The sequence below is a fragment of the Emys orbicularis genome, chromosome 7, assembly GCF_028017835.1.
Source record: "Emys orbicularis isolate rEmyOrb1 chromosome 7, rEmyOrb1.hap1, whole genome shotgun sequence".
NCBI lineage: Eukaryota > Metazoa > Chordata > Testudines > Emydidae > Emys > Emys orbicularis.
Genome location: NC_088689.1, coordinates 130,057,535 through 130,074,635, shown reverse-complemented (window position 1 = coordinate 130,074,635; position 17,101 = coordinate 130,057,535). Strand labels below are relative to the sequence as shown.

General features: G+C 42.0%; 2 protein-coding genes across 3 annotated transcripts in view; one reads left to right on the top strand and one right to left on the bottom strand.

Annotated features, from left to right (window-relative positions):
• The window catches only part of PXK (PX domain containing serine/threonine kinase like), a 52,038-nt gene extending 43,268 nt beyond the window's left edge, over window positions 1-8,770 (top strand). For both annotated transcript variants that reach the window (XM_065408300.1, XM_065408301.1), the window contains one exon: window positions 7,539-8,770. In XM_065408300.1, coding sequence (XP_065264372.1) covers window positions 7,539-7,738 — 200 coding nt within the window. In that variant the 3' untranslated portion in view covers window positions 7,739-8,770. The remainder of the gene's footprint in view (window positions 1-7,538) is intronic.
• A 1,824-nt stretch (window positions 8,771-10,594) lies between these two features.
• Window positions 10,595-16,652, bottom strand: PDHB (pyruvate dehydrogenase E1 subunit beta). Its single transcript, XM_065408302.1, has 10 exons — window positions 16,599-16,652; window positions 16,458-16,520; window positions 15,808-15,915; window positions 15,660-15,722; window positions 15,531-15,566; window positions 15,102-15,387; window positions 13,464-13,574; window positions 12,614-12,705; window positions 11,382-11,523; window positions 10,595-10,829 (listed from the first exon to the last, which is right to left on the bottom strand). Exons 1-10 carry the CDS (start codon window positions 16,650-16,652, stop codon window positions 10,684-10,686), a joined length of 1,101 nt encoding a protein of 366 aa, XP_065264374.1. The 3' UTR covers window positions 10,595-10,683.
• Window positions 16,653-17,101: the final 449 nt, after the last annotated feature.

Sequence of the window (17,101 nt, the reverse complement as noted above, 5' to 3'; positions counted from 1 at the left end):
AATGAGCAATGCGAACAAATATCCATGAATAATCTTCTGAATTTCTCAGTGATTTCACTTTGGCTATGTTCATGACCCTTTTGTGTTTGCTTTCCAACACTTTTAGTGCAGAAAGTGAATTTCAAAGGCTCATACATGAGTATTCACAGAGAAATTTGGACCCATAAATGTGTTTTGGTAGTGCTTGTGTGCATATCCAGTCACGGAGCAGAAACAATACTATGTGACTTTAATAAATTACAACAAAGCAACATAACTCAAATGTCTGTTCATAGAGCAAAACGTTCCAAAAGATTAATCAATTAAATCTGAATAACGTGTACACAAAACATGGCTGGCTAACAGACATGCTGCTAAGAGAAGGAGACTAAACTTGTTGTAAATTATTCTCTCAGCTTTACTGCTAAATCTTTTTGAGATACCTTATTTAGGTGGTGGCAAATGCTGATTCTAATACAGGTTCCTATGGCTCTGAGCTTTTGGCTAGAGTGATTGTCATCTCCTCTTGCATGTTCAGTTTGGTTTTTTCCTGACTGCATTAATTCTGCTCTCACTTAAAAATCCATTCATTTTCTGTGATCGGGAGTTGTACGTAAAGTCAATGGGATGGAGGATGCTATAAAAGGGAAAGTAGAACTCACTCTTCATTGCATGGCTCCTGACCCCAGTAAGCATTAATTAATGAGCCAGCTTATCTAGGAAGGAAGGTAGGTAGGGGCTGAAAGATGACACCTCTGGTCGATTCAATTTCCCTTACTAATGTGAGTGGGCCCAATTGCCTCATGGGTGTTCCTTCTTCCTTAGGAACAAAGAATGTCAGCCACACATACAGGATGGGGGACTCTATCCTGGGAAGCAGTGACTCCGAAAAGGATTTTGGGGTCCTTGTGGATAATCAGCTGAACATGAGCTCCCAATGTGACGCTGTGGCCAAAAGAGCTAATGTGATCCTGGGATGCATCAACGGGAATCTCGAGTAGGAATAGAGAGGTTGTTTTACCTCTGTATTTCGCAGTGATGCAACTGCTGCTGGAATCCTGTGTCCAGCTCTGGTGGCCACCATTCAAGAAGGATGTTGAGAAATTGGAGACTGCTCAGAGAAGAGCCATGAAAATGATTTAAAAGATTAGAAAACCTGCCTTATAGTGATTGAGCGCCTTGAGTCTATTTAGTTTAACAAAGAAGGTTAAGGGGTGACTTGATCAGTCTATATACCTACATGGGGAGCAAATATTTAACAATGGGCTTTCCAATCTAGCAGAGAAAGGTGTAACAATCCAGTGGCTGGAAGTTGAAGATAAGACAAATTCAGACTGGAAATGGGGCTTAAACAGTGGGAGTAATTAGCCATTGGAACAAATCCCCAAGGGTCCTGGTGGATTCTCCATCATGGACCGTTTTAAAATCGGGATTGGATGTTTTGCCAAAAGCTCTGCTGTAGGGATTGTTTTTGGGGAAGTTCTCTGGCCGTTTGATGCAGGATGTCAGAGTTGATGATCATCATGGTCCCTTTTGGCCTTAATCTTGTAAGTGGAGTTGACCCCAGGAGCAGGATTTGGACTTGACTATGGGTGTTTTTCTTTAGCTTTAAATCCTTCAAGGAGAAAGACGTCCTGCTGACGGTCAGTGTGCTGGTGTTCTGCTTTTTCCATCACTATGAGCCAACTTCATTGCATTAATTGTTCTTTCTTTTTTGAGTGTTTATCTGATCTGCACAATCTAAATGTTTCAGGGTAAAAATAAATGATTGGAATGTTACATACAAAATGAATGGATTTTATTTCCTATGGCTGCTTCTCCTACAGTTTTATTATTGAATCACTCTAAGATGTACCTTAGTGTAACTAAAAGTGCTTTCAAGACCCCCAGAGCTTGACATTTGGCATTTTTGGATGGATGGATGTGTGTCTGAGATTACAAACATAATGTTTCATCAGTCGATAAGGATTTTAGTACAGAAAAGTGTAGTTCATTATATTACGTGCACAATTATTTGGCTGATTTTTATATAATGGGCATTTTAAAACCGTTCAAAACCAATACATTCTAATTCATAGAAAAATGTATGAGTATAACCATTGAGTAACCTAACTAACTGTACAGCTAACAGTGTGACTGAATGACACTAGAACCAGAATAATGACTTGTCCTCTCTCTCTCTGTCTCTTTCTGCTGTCTTCAATAGAGCTTACATCATTTTGAACATGAATTATCGGTAACGTAAGCTAATGCTGATTTCTCTCTCTTTAAAGATGTTCTGTTTCTGTATGAGAGAGCTTGAACTTCTCACGGCATAAAAAAGGAACAAAGAAGAAGTAGATCATAAGCTACTTCTTTTAATTAAATATAGCATCTTTAAAACTATCACTAAAATGATTTTCTTTGTTTGCATCTCATTCTCTTACCAACCTTTTAAACATGTAATTTTCACAATTGCTGTAGTTTTAAATCCATTATTGAGTTTTGTTTCAAGTCCAGGCTTCAGCTTTACAGTATCTGATAAACTTTCAATTCCTTGTAACAAACTCTTAACAAAAAATGGCACTCTAAAAACCCTTGATAGGTGTTTGAGTGTTCATTCATAAAGTCCTAGGGATAAACAAATGATTCATTGGCCCTGAGCAGCCTCCTCCAACATATCTGTAGGGAAGGCCTCCTGCTAACCAAGCTCTTGCATCAAGTCACTTTCTCCCTATAAGTATTGTAAAGTATTTTCCTGCTGGACAGTAGCTGCATCTGCACCAAAGTTATTTAGGTGAGTGAGGGTCTGTCTACACTGCAGTTAAACACCCACGGCTGGCCCATGTCAGCTGACTCATGCTTGCAGGGCTGTAAAATTTGCCATGTAGATGTTTGGGCTTGGGCTGGAGCCCAGGCTCTGGGACCCCGCAATGGGGGGTAATGTGGGGTCCCAGAGCCTGGGCTCCAACCTGAGCCCAAACATCTGCACAGCAATTTTACAGCCCTGCAAGCCGGAGTGATCCGACACGGGTGTTTTAATTGCGGTATAGACCTACTCTAAGGGTAAGTTTACACTGCAGCGTAAGCCTAGCGTTAGTAGAACTCGAGTTAGCAGCCCCGGGTTTGTTAACCTAGGGTTTGAATGTCTACCCTCAATTATAACCGCAAGTTAGGAATAGTTGAACCTTGGGTCCCAACCTGCGGCTCCAGCGTCTACGCTGCGTTATGTGGACCCAAGTCCAACCACCCGTATCCCAGAATTCTTGGCACCCTCCCCAAAATGTGGCCACTCCCGCCCTTGTTTGTGGTGCAGTGTGGGGAAAACTGACTGTTCATCAAACTTGACTGTGCAGAGGACAAAGAAAGTTGGCCCATGTGATTGTGGACTCCCAGAGCATGAGTCCAATGGGGCTGTGTCTACACTGCAAAGCAATACAGCTTAGACCCTCCACCCCCATGGGACAGTGGGACCCACGTTCAGTGCAATTTCTATATTGATGGAAGGGGGTTAGGCCTGAGCCGGAGTTCAAACCCTGAACTTGCACTGCAGTGCAGACCTAACCGCAGGGTCTCCCTTCTCAGAATGACAGGTTTCAGAGTAGCAGCCGTGTTAGTCTGTATCCGCAAAAAGAACAGGAGTACTTGTGGCACCTTAGAGACTAACAAATTTATTAGAGCATAAGCTTTCGTGGGCTACAACCCACTTCTTCGGATGCATATATAGTCTTCTCAGAATGACTCAGTAGCAGGGAGGAAGGACAGACAGATGACTTGTTGCCTGACACTTTTTATAAGATGTGCTGATTGAAATGAAATAACTGTTACATTTTATAAACTAGAGTCCAGGTCCTGGAAACCCGTAGACACCTGTCAGTAAAGACACTCATGTAAGTGTATGACAGAATGGGCCCCAATGGAACACATGTGATGTTTGTACGTAGTTCTCCCGCCTGACTTAGACACAGTTTCAATAGCTGCAACTGTGTTAAGGCTAAATTCAGATTTAAATTGTCAGATCAACCAAAGTGCCTCTGCAATAGAGGAAAGCTGAGTTTTCCCCTTACTGCACATTGGTGCTGGCAGTTCTGTTTCCAGTTCAGTCGTTACATAGTATGGAGCTCTAAAGGCTTTCTAAAAAAGTACAAAAAGTAAACTGATCTCTCCCCTTCAAAACAGTAACCAGTCTAGAAACTAGATAACATTAGTGCCCTGGACTGATTAATAAATAGTGATCCATCATTAGATGTATGATGACTTTTCCACCACTGTTCTCATCAAGTTTACACCTTTTTTTCCTTCTGTGTTACTATTATCATTGTCCCCTTACAGAAGTCCTGCCTTTTTTGTTCATAATCATTCATATTTGGTATTGGACATCTCATCCTTTTAGCCTCTTTAGTCTGTTATCTTCTCTGTCCTATCCTGTCAGTTTCTCTGCTTTGTCTCTCTCATGCAATCTCATTCCTTACTCAGATGCTCTTGACTCTTTTTTGTGGCATATCATTAACGGCTAATTCATTTGATCACAAGTTAAACAATAAGGATGTGGGATGACCTCACCTACCCTGTTCTACTCTGACCACTTCAACCTTAATGCTTACCGTGCTGCCTCAGCCTTTGCTGTGGATCACCATTTGTTCTTCCTTCTGCCATGAATTTCAAGTATCACTCTTCATAGTATTTTTCCCACACTGTGCTGATCATAAGTGAGCACATTAGTTAGTGAGGCTCTACTGCTAGGGATAACTTTCCAATACATTTTATTAATAAACTTAGATTTTCAGGTGCAGTTATCTGTGCTGGCATAAGGACAAATCAGGTAGGTCAGTGAATTACAGTGATGAATTTGGGCCATCTCTGCTTTTGAAATGTGTATTAACTTTGCTTCCAGCTCAATTACCAAAGAGAGGGATGGAGTTTAAAAAAAAAAAAAAAAAACCCTCTGTAACAGAGAGATGGTCCCACTTTGCCCAGTGTGGGAGTCCTTCTTTGAACACTGACATTTCTACTAGAGAGGAGGAGAGTAAAACAAAGACTTGAAACAGCCACATTTCCATGGGAACAGGCTGTCCTTTTCCCATAAAAGGATTGTCTTCCCCCATTGCAGGAGGTGCTTGTTTGTGAGGAAGGGGAACTCTTGTCCATGTGCAAGTGTCTGAAGTACAGTAACCATAGGAATGCAGTTAATCACTGGCCAAATAAAATGCTTTTTGTATAAACATTCTCCTTTTTTGATGTAGATTTTTCCACATAGGAACCATCTTTAAAACTGACACAAATTGAAAATGTTTCAAACTAAGGTTCTTTCCATCTGGAACTCAGCTTGTTTTATTACAGCACTTATTTTTCACCACCACTTACTAGTCTGAGACTAAGCAGCAGCAAGGAAGAATGGAACAAGTTGAGAAGGAAGTGATTGCTTCACCTGCTTTCTGTTTGTGGCTGAGCATTGAATAACTTTTGAATGTCATTCTGTGTGACTTAATTTCTTAAGTATTCATTGGGAGTATTGTTAATGGAAATATGGCAGCACGTGGTTCTGCTTTGGTAACTCTTGCTTTCCTTAGCCTCGTCAGATAATGGCCGTTTTCACCTGTGTTCTCCACGTACACTAAACCTGGCATGACACAGTGCAATGCTGTATCTTTCACATACCCCTCTTTCCAGTTTGTCTATTGAATAGCTCATATCACCAAAAAAGTACCTGGGTGTTGGATGTAATCCTACCTCCTCCACCCCTTGCAGTATATGTGATGTGTGTATTGGAAATAGTCATCCTATTATCTGACAGAATAGGGGACACTATAAATAGGCTTGGCAGAATTATATCTATAGAGATATAGATATATAATTTAATTTCAACTGATATCAATGTTAATTTTTAAGCATTTTTTTAATTCTTAGCTAAATTTTCACAGTTGTGCAAAATTATGGATTTTAAGTTTATTTTTGATTTAAGTTTTCAGTGGCAGGCAAATATGGGGGTGGCAGACAGTGGAGGAGGTCAGACAGTAATTATTTAAGTAGATGTTCACATTCAAAAAGTTAAAGCTTTAAGCTGTTAAAATACAAATTGTCAACATCACGTGTCAAAATATAAATACCTTAAGCCAAACACTTTAATCAAGCAGCTTTTCTGGCCTATCTGCAAATTTTGATTATCCATTGAAATATTTTTTCATCTGTTTGTGAACAGTGAAATTGACGTTAACCAAGATTTGCTGATTAAAAAAATCAAATCCTTCCAAGCTTAACTAAATTCCCCAGCTCTGACTTTGTATGGCCATGTAATGTGGAGTTGCAAGGGAGGTTGTGTCTGTGTATTTTTGATGTAAGAGTGTAAAGTTGACACACCAACTGAGTTACAGAAAGTGAAGCATATGTGTGATCTAGACCAGTGGTTCTCAACCATGGGCCTAGGGCCCCCTGGGGGGCTGCGAGCAGCTTTCAGGGGGTCCGCCAAGCATGGCTGGCATTAGACTTGCTAGGGCCCAGGGCAGAAAGCTGAAGCCCCGCCACGTGGGACTGCAGCCCAGGGCCCCGAGCCCCACCACCCAGGGCTAAAGTCGAAGTCTGAGCAACTTAGCTTTGTAGTGCCCCTTGTGGTGTGGGGCCCCAGGTAATTGCCCTGCTTGCTATCCCCTAAAACCAGCCCTGGCTCTTATATGCAAAAAAACAGTTGTTGTGGCACAGCTGGGCTGGGGAGTTTTTATAGCATGGGGGGGCTCAGAAAAAGGTTGAGAATTGATCTAGAACACAGAATGTAGCAAAACAAGTCAAGATTTTTCAGTGCTAAAGGTGCCACTGGCCAGCACCATGGTCTTTGTGATTCATGCTCATGGCCCTCGTAAGAATTTGTGATGCAGTGTAATCTATAAAAGGATATCACTGCTCAATAATTTTAATAGGAACTTGCCTTTTTCTATTTCTTAGTATAAGTGTTATAAATAGACCCATTGTCTTTCATGTATAGCTAATGACCTAAACCAGAACTCCTGGACTAGAAAATAATCTGACTTTACAGTGTAGCTACACCTGGGAAACAGTAAGAGACTTAGTGCCACAGTCGAACTATTTTATTTATTGGGTCTGGCTTTGTGAGATGGGGGGCAGACTGCTTCACTTGATCTTAGTACTAAGAAACAAACCATAGGAATCAGAGATGAGGGAAAATTCCTGGAAATCATTTATTTCATCACTCTCAGCCAGTGTAAGATTCTTCTAATTTGTAGTTGTATTGGCCCTTGATTCTCCAGGTAACAGGGCATCCAGGGCTTCCCTTCAAGGTGACTTGGATGATCTCTTATCAGGGGACTGTATAGCCTGCACTTACAGGTGGATGGATGTGATCTCCTAGGTCTTTCTCGCATCTAATTTCTATGGCCTCCTTCTCCACAATCTGGTACCTATTTGCAATACTCAAGAAGTTGCATATTTACTTGGGTAAATGACTTCCCTAGTTGATTTATTACTATTCTAGCAAGGCAGCTGCAATTATTAGATCAGCTTGGTCTTGTTTTTGGTTGGCTAATCTTGTGGTGGTGGTTTCTTGTGTAATTGTTGTCTCATCTTAATAGGAGTGTCAACTATACCCCCGCCACCTCCACCACCAGCAGCTCCTCCACTTCCTCCTCAAATGGATGGGGCAGTGCATCCTGACCCTTCGCCTGCTGACAGTGCCAGCCGAGAAGCCTTACTTAGCTCCATTCAAAACTTTCAGAAAGGAGCTTTGAAGAAAGCAGACACCTGTGACTACAGTGTTCCCAGGATCAGCTGAAGTTAACTCTTCACAGCAGGATGGGATATTTTTCCCATGAACTGTCCTCAGTGGAGGCGTGATCAGCCACTTCATGCTGGTCTATTTTGCAGCTGTTTGTTCAGAGCCATTTCAGCTTTTTCTAGAGAAATTATTTCTCCTTGTCCTTGAGTAGCAGCACTACATCGTTTGAACTACATTGCCATATTGTGGTGGTAACTATTGACTTCAGTTATTCCAGTTAAAATGAACTTCTTTAGTTAAGTGATTTTTGGGGAGGGAGGTAAAGCAATATTTCTACGATCTGAAAATAAGAACAAGCATGAGGCTACTGACTCAGTACATCTGATTCCACCCTACCCCTTGTTTCAAACACACTTGAAAAATCTAACGTTAGTCTGCCCTATTTTCCTATAATTCCTTGTAGTTGGCACATTACATTTTTGTTGCATCAAAAATCAGCCATTTGCTTTAGATAATCTTTTTTTTTTTTAAAGCACTTAATCCAAAAGTGTAGTACACTGGTGAGGGAACTGTAGATTTAACTTGGTCTCTATGGCATATTTGCCATTGGAGGGTACTCCAAAATTCAACAATGGTGCTCATCCTTGTATGTAATGCACTGTTGGAATGACCCCCCTAAACATGTAGCTGGTTCCAGTTACCACATGTGCAGGGGAAACAAACAGCCTGTTAATTCAGGTAATAAAATGGGAGTTAATTTGGCACTGATTATTCAACACAAGTTCTGGATTGGGGAGTTTTCAACACAGGTAAAATTTGCATCCATATGAAACTAATCTTGGTCTTGGGGAAGTTGCAGAACACATTTTGTTTTAGATGCTGACTGCTTGAAAAGATTATTTTATTCTATGATTTGCTTAAAACCTTAAACAAATTGCACTTTAAAGGATTATAGATAATCCATTTTAAATTCAAGTACACATCAGTGTTTACTATGCAGAGAATGTCATTGTGTATAAAGTTTCATGTAACCTGTGATATATATTCAGTCATATTTTTATTAAAATAAATGTCATTGGAATTCCTCCAGTCAGAGACTGAGGGTCCTTGATTTAAAATAAAATAGTGGGGCTGTAACATAGAGACTCTAACATAGCAGAAGCTTCTACACCCTGCGCTGAAGTGATAGGTGGCCATTTTGCTAGGGTCAGAAGTACTGAAATGGTAGGCTAGTGCTGCATCAGCTTCCGGACTGTCTAGGCAAAGGGAAGGAATTCAGCTCCTTGGGTCTGTGAGTGAGGCTCGTTCAGTTCCCTCCATGAAGATAGTTTGGTATTGCATCTGACAGTGACTGAGGCATGGCCACAACGGTGATAGGCTGTGGTGACCAATCACTAGCTGCTCCTGAAACCATTGTTCAGAGATTTACTTACTTTAAAAGTGCTTCCCTCTAGAACAGTAACCGCACTTGTCTAGTTTCTCTGATTTCACTATTGCTTTTTTTTTTTTTTTAAACACAGCACCTTCACTATCTACTCATTTCCTTATTCAGGTTAGGATTGGTCTTAAACCTATACTTACAACATCCAAATGCAGGTTCCATTATTTCTAAAGTTAAGACCACGTAGCAGTCAAGCTGTCTAACCTCTCAATATTGGCAGTTGCTTTTTTTTTTAAAAGTGAAATTTTCAAATGATGCCTTATTTTACCAGGACTTGATCATGGATTACCCCTCTGGTGAAACTGAGTGGATGAATGAGGTATAACTAAGATTAGAGTTTTTTGGACAGGTGCTCCTGTTAATCATATGGTCAAAGTATTTAAACAGCATTTAAAGTCTTAACCCTTTTTAGCAGATCTTCCCAAGTTTTTTAGATCTAGCAGGCTACTTTGGATTGAACAAAACTAGTCCAGACTGACTTATTTCGCCTCTACAATCAGTTTCTTATCTGACAAGGGGGAAGCTACTGTACTGGACAATATGGAAGTGAATAGTACAAGTATTTTCTTGGGACTGATTTTGCACCCAAAGAGTTGGCAGCCCCACCATCATAATAAATTAGCATTTTAAAAAACTGCACCTTGGGTCAGGCAGCTGTAACTAATGAGCTGCAGAAGAGCATGGTGTTAAATAAAAAATACGGCTGCACCCTGGGCTGAAATGCTCAACACTTTCTTCTTTCCTCCACCAAAGTAGAGCAACCACTATACTGCAGCCAGCATCTCTCATTGCCCTCTGCAGTTTACCTCTCTTCTTCCTGAATTGCACAGAAGCAACTCATGACAGCATAGGTGACCCTTTGCTAGCATGGACCTCTTTGACTTTGTAATTATAGGGACAACCTCCTTGCCTCATGGCAAGGGTAGAACATCCCAGTGGCAGCTACCTCCCTTCTCCCACTGAACTTGCTAGTTTTCCAGCAGTAATTATTACAGCCACAATGTAGAAGATGAGGTGCCAGCTCTAGAATACCACTGTTCTCCAGCACTAGGTAAACACAGTTGGTTAAAACCGTTTTAACATTCACTTATTCAGCAAATGCTCTCCTCATGCATGCTACGATGCTGCAGTCCAGTCCTAGACCCCACCACTTAAGTGCTTATTGCTATTTTCAGGTGCATTCTGGCTCAAAGGTTATTTTTTACCACTTGTAAATGGCATAGAGGGAGGCTTTAAATCCCTTGATATGGTAACATTTTCTTTTCACATTCTGTAATCCTTAAGGCTTTCAATACAGATTCACACTTTTTACAAAATGAGTCTGGCACCCACAAATGTAAGTGTGCTTTACTGCTTAGCTTGGTAGATGAAAGTAGTTGAGGATAACCCACTAAACACAGATTAACTACATAAATACATTTAAAAGGTCACCTACACCTTTCCCTCAGTACAAAGAGGTCAATAGAGCTATATAACATTGTTATGAATACATGTTTGTAGTCCATTCCATTAATGCTCTTCTTAAGACACACACTTTGGAAGGGCACCCTGTATATACAACCTAGATATTTAATACTTTCTTCACTGCAAATATGATATCTTTCACTTGAGGTAAGCAGTTCTCTTCTAAAATCTTTGCATAAGGCATAGGAACATCTGCACCTGTGAGACGCACAGCTGGAGCATCCAAATAATTAAAGGCAGGTCCTGGAATAGAATAAAAAGGTCTTAGCAAAGGCTCATGCAGATTTAGCTACACCTTTTTTCAAAGGAGTTAGGGTCTCACAGTGATCCAGGGGCCAATCCCTTTATTCCTGCAGCTGTCCTTTGACATGTTAACCCTGTAGACATTCTTGGTTAATTCTCACCATCTTCACACATTCAATTAAAGTTTACAAGGAGCAGGGGGAAGGGAGATGGGGCACATTACCAGGTTGCCTAACTCACTGCCACCTACACAGCCCCTGCAAGCTCTGCCCCTCTGTCTCTAGGGGGATTGGCCGCAGTAGAATAAAGGGGCAAAGGTTTTCACTACCATGTGCTTTTGTTTAACCATGTAACTTAAGTTTAGTCAAATCAAGTTTCAGGTTTCCAGTTAAATTTCCTCCTCTTCTCTTTCTCCCCCCCACCCTCCCCCAAAACAACAAACAGTTGTCTTGACAGCTAATGGATCATGAAAGCCGTATGTTTAAGGTTAGTGAGGTGAGCTAACTTTGGAAACATAAAGTTAAATAAGCTACAGAAGCTAGTCTGACATACCTTCCATAATCCTAGCACAAATTTCAGCTCCTACGCCAAATTGTGGCCAGCCTCCTTCCACTGTTATAAGATGGTTTGTCTTCACAACACTGGCTTCTATACTTTCCACATCCATTGGTCTAATGGTACGGAGGTTTATCACCTTAGAGAGAGTATTAAGTGTTTTGTTTTTGCAAGAGGTCCTTTAAGCCTATCTATAATTGCATAAGTGGTTAACTTCACCTTAGTACTTTTCTTGTTTTAGTCCTTGAGAAGATAAGTGGCTAAAGCAAGTCAACGCTTCAAACTGAGATCTAGGGCATTTCCTCCAACTGGGTGTATTCTGCATCGATTATTTTAGCCATCTTTCCTCTGCAGAGGTGCCTAAATTCTGTATTTCAGCTGTCGTCACCCCCACAGTCCAAAGAGGAACTACTCACTTTGTTCTGGGATAGGATGACTAATTTTAGCCACATCATGCTACAGCCTCCCATCTCACCCTCCAGCATGTCAGAAGTCTGACTTTCTAGTCATCCCTCCCTGAATATAGAGGTGTATGCAATTAGCATTGCACACACATTCACTTGTGTTTTTCTGCATTAAGCCTCCTTAGATCAAGGCAAACAATAGACCTTTCACTGCCTCGATGTAGTTTAAAATGTGAACACCCGACTCAGGCCTTGTCTACACACCTTAACTAATTGATTTTAAAACCAATTTAAATTAGTGAAAAGGCTGGACATTAGAATCAATATAGACTTGACCTATATCACTATGACTTATAGCCTGTTCCTGACAAGCTAGGTCAATATAAGCCAGGCTTATACTGATTTGAGTGTCTACACAGGCTTTGATTTAACTGAATCAATTAAAAATAAACCCCACCTTAAACTGGTACAACTGTTTAGACAGACCCCCTGGTCACCCCTTAGGAATCCCACTAAATGGCATCCTACTTGTTGCGGCACTACTGCCATGCATAAACATCTCTCACACACAAGCTTCCCTTGAGCTTGTGATTGTGACTTTGACTTACATCCATGGCATGAAATTTTGCCCAGCTCTATGATGGGAAGTCAGGGGATGGCAGATATATGAAAGGAACACATTTGTCTCCATCATTGTTTAAATCAGTGATGAAAGAGTACTCTAAAGTGCAAACAGTTTACTGGGCTTAATTTTGCAGGGCCTTAATTTGATTTTAAAGAGTAAGGAATTTCTTCACCAGGGACTAGAATCCTCCCATAACACACCTCACACTCCACACCTTCTTTGACAAGTACAGCAGCTGCTTCCAGACAGTGTCCAACAGATCTGGAGTGTGACACTAAAGTAACATGGGTTCCTGAAACACAGAAGCTGGTGATGGATCAAGTTACATAAGAGTTAACTACAGAAGTCAGATCTTCCTCCTACACCCTCAGTAGCCTTAAAGCTCAAGACAACACAGTCCAGCTTTGAAATAGTAAGTACATAAGGACTGAATATTGATTTAACTGCACTTTTTTAGTCTATTCAAAAGTAACAGATTTATACATTAGGAATAGCCTGAAATTCAACAACTGAACTCATCCTGAGTTTGCATATTTGAGATGTCCGACACTTGCACTCTACATGCAGAATGAGTGGCATTAACTTGCCAAGGTATGGCTATGAAGTTCTTCTCATCATTGCAAACGAATGTATGTATAAGACATTTGAACCACTGCAAGTTTGTTCAGCACATCAAAGATCTAAACAAAAGTAGTTGTCTGAATACAAGGAAGGAAGAGAAATGTGAGATTTCACTCAGCACATAGGCCTATTACCTGGTTCATTCCAGTCTTGATCCAGAATTGCACCTTTTTCCTAATGACCAAGATACTTTGTGGCCAAAAGGATGGAACCAAGTGATGTTTTGTTTTGTTAACAGGAGCTTAGTGTACAGTATGTTAAAGTCCAAACAAACTCAACTTCCAGAGTTCTGTCCCTTCACATACTTTCCTATTCCACAAGAAGGGAGTGTTTTGTATGTGACATACATTATTCAATTAAAGTGACCCAACAGAGGAGGAGAATTTGACGAGCAGATTATGTGAAGTGTTAAGAGTATTCCGAACTTACCTTGCCTTTCTATTTTGGCTTTTCCAATAGGAACAAGAAAGTCCTTTGACTGAACTTCTTCTGACATTTCAAAAGGGACTCCATACATCAATTCATTTTCCAGCATCACAACTGAAAACACATCAAGTGGTTACTTTGGTTAGTTTGATGCACTTCTCCAGATGAAATTATTATACATCATCATCCAACCTCTCCTCCCTACTCTACCCTCCCCCCAAGTTCCTAAAGTGGTAGGGGGCTCCATTATGCTCAACTCTTGGCTCACTTACAAGAGGGCAAACAAGTGCAATAAAAGCATAGTTTAGGTAGCACGTTTGTATCAGCATGAAATATGACTCAGTTAACTTGAGCAGCTAGTAAGTTTGACTAAATGATCCTGTTTGTTAACATGGTAAAAAAAATAAACCGGGAGCATTTAAGTTTGGTGATTTGAGATATTCAGTGGTAGGCAGAAGCTGAAGACCTGATCCAACAACCTCTCATGAGCAGTCCCATTATCCATGTGAGAAAGGATGCAGGAGGTCGGTTCCTTAATAGGGCAATACAGTATCAATTATTTTCCTACTTGGTCACTACAGAAATTAAACATCTGGGTCTCCCTCTAAACTGAATTTAAACAAGAGGAACTAGGGCCAGGAGTTTGTGCAAGATTTCTCCCTTTAAGTTCCTGGAAGTCTGAAAAAAAGTCATATCATGCTTTAGGAAGATTTTAAAAGAGAACTTTGGCATAATGGAACTCTCAACAATAGTAGTTAATAAGCACATTTGTATAGGAGACTGACCTCCGGAGAAAGTTCTGTCCAACACTGTGGAATGAACTAAAATCTATCACAAGCCTTACCACTTTCTGCTCCAAGTGCCAGGCACATTATATTAGAAAAAGCAAAGTCAAAGAAAACACATAGTAATAGATATTTATATATTAAAAAGACATGGTACCAAAACAAGACATTCTACTGCACATGATTCTCCCTCTGGGGAGAGGAGGAGAATCACCACCAAGTCACAGGTGCGTAGTCATGTGTGCCTACTAGCATTAACGCCACTGTATGGAGCAGCATGCCCCCTTAAAATTCCCAAGTTCATTGTTATGGTGTCACTCTTTTAAAAAAAAAAAAATCAAAAAAAAAAATCAATGCATCAAAGGTGCCCAATACTACAGTGATTTGTGCGGTATGGTTAATGGATAGAGTAACTGACTTTTCTACTCTATAAATGTAGACTCAACAAGATGGCACTACTGAGTTAATAACTAGTCATTTATAACTAGACAAGTTAGAAACCTGTGTATGTAGTTTGTTTTTCTGGGACAGCTCAACTTCAATAGTCTTAATTTTCTGTGAAGTTCTTAACCACATACTGAAGCTGAGCTGGGAAAGGCACAAACTGATCATATAACTTGCCATGAAGTCAGCTGCAGATAATATAAGCTAGGAAAAGTGTGCAGAAAGACCCTAATTGCTCTTATAAGGGCATGGAGAATCTTTGCAATAAAGCTGTGATTTTAAACAGCCTAGGTGTTAATTTAATAGTTAAATTTGCTTTTAAAAAACATTTATTTCAGAGACTAATTGGAGAGTAAGTTAAGCATCTGGCACTTAAATCATTAGACCATGGTATTTATAAAAAGTTAGTCACCTGGATTGTCATCCCGGACTGATGCTTTAAGCAGACCTTTAGCATCCTCTGAACTCCAAGGGCTGACTACTTTCAGTCCAGGACAATGCCCATACCAAGCAGCAAAGCACTGTGAATGTTGTGCTCCTACTCCAGCTGAGGCACCGTTGGGACCTCTGAAGACAACTGGGACAGGCACCATGCCTGCAGACATGTAAAGTGTCTTGCCAGCAGAATTTATAACTTGATCAATTGCTTGCATGGAGAAGTTGAAGGTCATGAATTCACAAATCGGCCTCAACCCAGCCTGTTAAATTAAGACAGTTAACTAGTGTTAACTACCAATATAGCTATCATAATAGCAAGGTATTTTGCATTTAACATTTTTCTGTTAAATGAATTAAACAGAGAGAAAACGGATCACACTTCAAAAAGTCAGAAGTTACTTACCATAGCAGCACCTACAGCAATTCCTGTAAAGCCCATCTTAAAAAGAAAAAGAAACTAAGGGTGAGTATGACTTCCAAAAGACAGGGGAGGGGGTGGGGAGAGATTAAAAAAATTCTAATTTATTCATACCTCTGATATAGGAGTATCTATTATTCTTTTGTCTCCATATTTCTTCCAGAGACCTCTGCTAATCTGCAATTAGCAAAGAAAAATTGGGTTGCTAAGATTATATTTCCAAATGTTAGTTAATTAAGTTAATAAACAGGAGTCTACTCACCTTGTATGCACCATCATATTGGGCAACTTCCTCTCCCAACAAAAATACTCTCTCATCCCTCTCCAGCTCCTCATCTAATGCCTGATTCAATGCATCACGGACAGTCACCTGATAAAGACGGGTTAACTGTTCAGTGCAAGTATTTTACAGCATAAAAAATAAGTCTCCGGTGAAAAGCTCCAGCTGCACTCGGTAGACATTGACAGCAGTCACAGCTATCGAACTAGGAACAAGATAACGATTTGAAATAAGCTATGAGCGGTTCTAGGAAAGCACCACATGCCACCTGCTCCCTGGGAGAGAAGATGAAAACAGAGGCCGTCACTTGGCCATTTGAATCAGTGTTTATTTAGACCGTGTCACAGCGCCTCAGACCAGTGACAGACGGACTCGCAACCTGCCTGTCTCGGTGGGGACACGGGCCTGCCCCCTGCCAGCTCAGGGCACCGAGGCGAGCCCAGCCCGGGCAGCATCCAGAGCACGCCGGGCGGGGGGGGGGGGAAGGAGATGGGCGCCCCCCCCATTCCGGCCCCACAGGCTCCGCCCCCCCGGTCATGGCCCGTTCCCACCACCCAGCCCTCGAGCTTGGGCAGCTGCCCCGCCCCCTCTCCGGCGGGGGGGGCTGCCCCCGCGCTCCGTGACCCCGTTACCTGGACGGCCGCCGGCGCGGACCCGTGAATCCCGCTGCGCAGCTGCAGCAGCCGCCCCAGGCCCTGCGGAGAGACGGGGACAAGCGTTAACACGGAGCCGGGGGAGCGTGAGGCGGGCGGGGGCAGCCGGCCCGACCCTACCTGCTGGGGTCCGCATCGCACCAGCCTCCTCAGTGCCCCTGCGGCAGCCGCCATCTTGCCCCTGCCCTCTGCCTGTCGGCCCCATACGTCACTGCGTAACACCTTGTCTGTCCAATCAAAGCTGGGACCGCCCCCTCACTGCCAGGCAGCCGGGCGCAGGGGGCGGAGCTACCCACTGTTATCGCGAGAAGAGACAGAAGCGGCCCTAGGGGTTGTCTTTGCCTCGCTTCCGCCCTTCCGTGCATTGAGCGCGTTCAGCGAATCCGCGGGCCGAACGTCCTCTTGCCCGGCGAGTATGGTGAGCCGCTTGGACCAAAACTAGTACGGAGGCGCCATCCTTTACAGCTTTGCCTTCCCTAGAGGGCAGGCGCCCATGGAAGACTTGTCTCCAGCTGCTGATGTCACTCAGACTTCGCTTGTTTGGCCTGATGTTGGCCATGCTGGGTGCTGCTTCCAGCTGATTGTGGTGATGTTGGGAGGGGCGAAGGGGGATTTCAGACTGG

Excerpts from the sequence above, each read along its gene's own strand:
- PDHB (XM_065408302.1), bottom strand. The coding sequence starts at position 16,652 with ATGGCGGCTGCCGCAGGGGCACTGAGGAGGCTGGTGCGATGCGGACCC. Across the intron at positions 15,567-15,659 it reads TAGATACTCCTATATCAGAG|ATGGGCTTTACAGGAATTGC; the intron begins GTATGAATAAAT and ends TTTCTTTTTAAG. Across the intron at positions 12,706-13,463 it reads AGCCAAAATAGAAAGGCAAG|GAACCCATGTTACTTTAGTG; the intron begins GTAAGTTCGGAA and ends TCTGTGTTTCAG.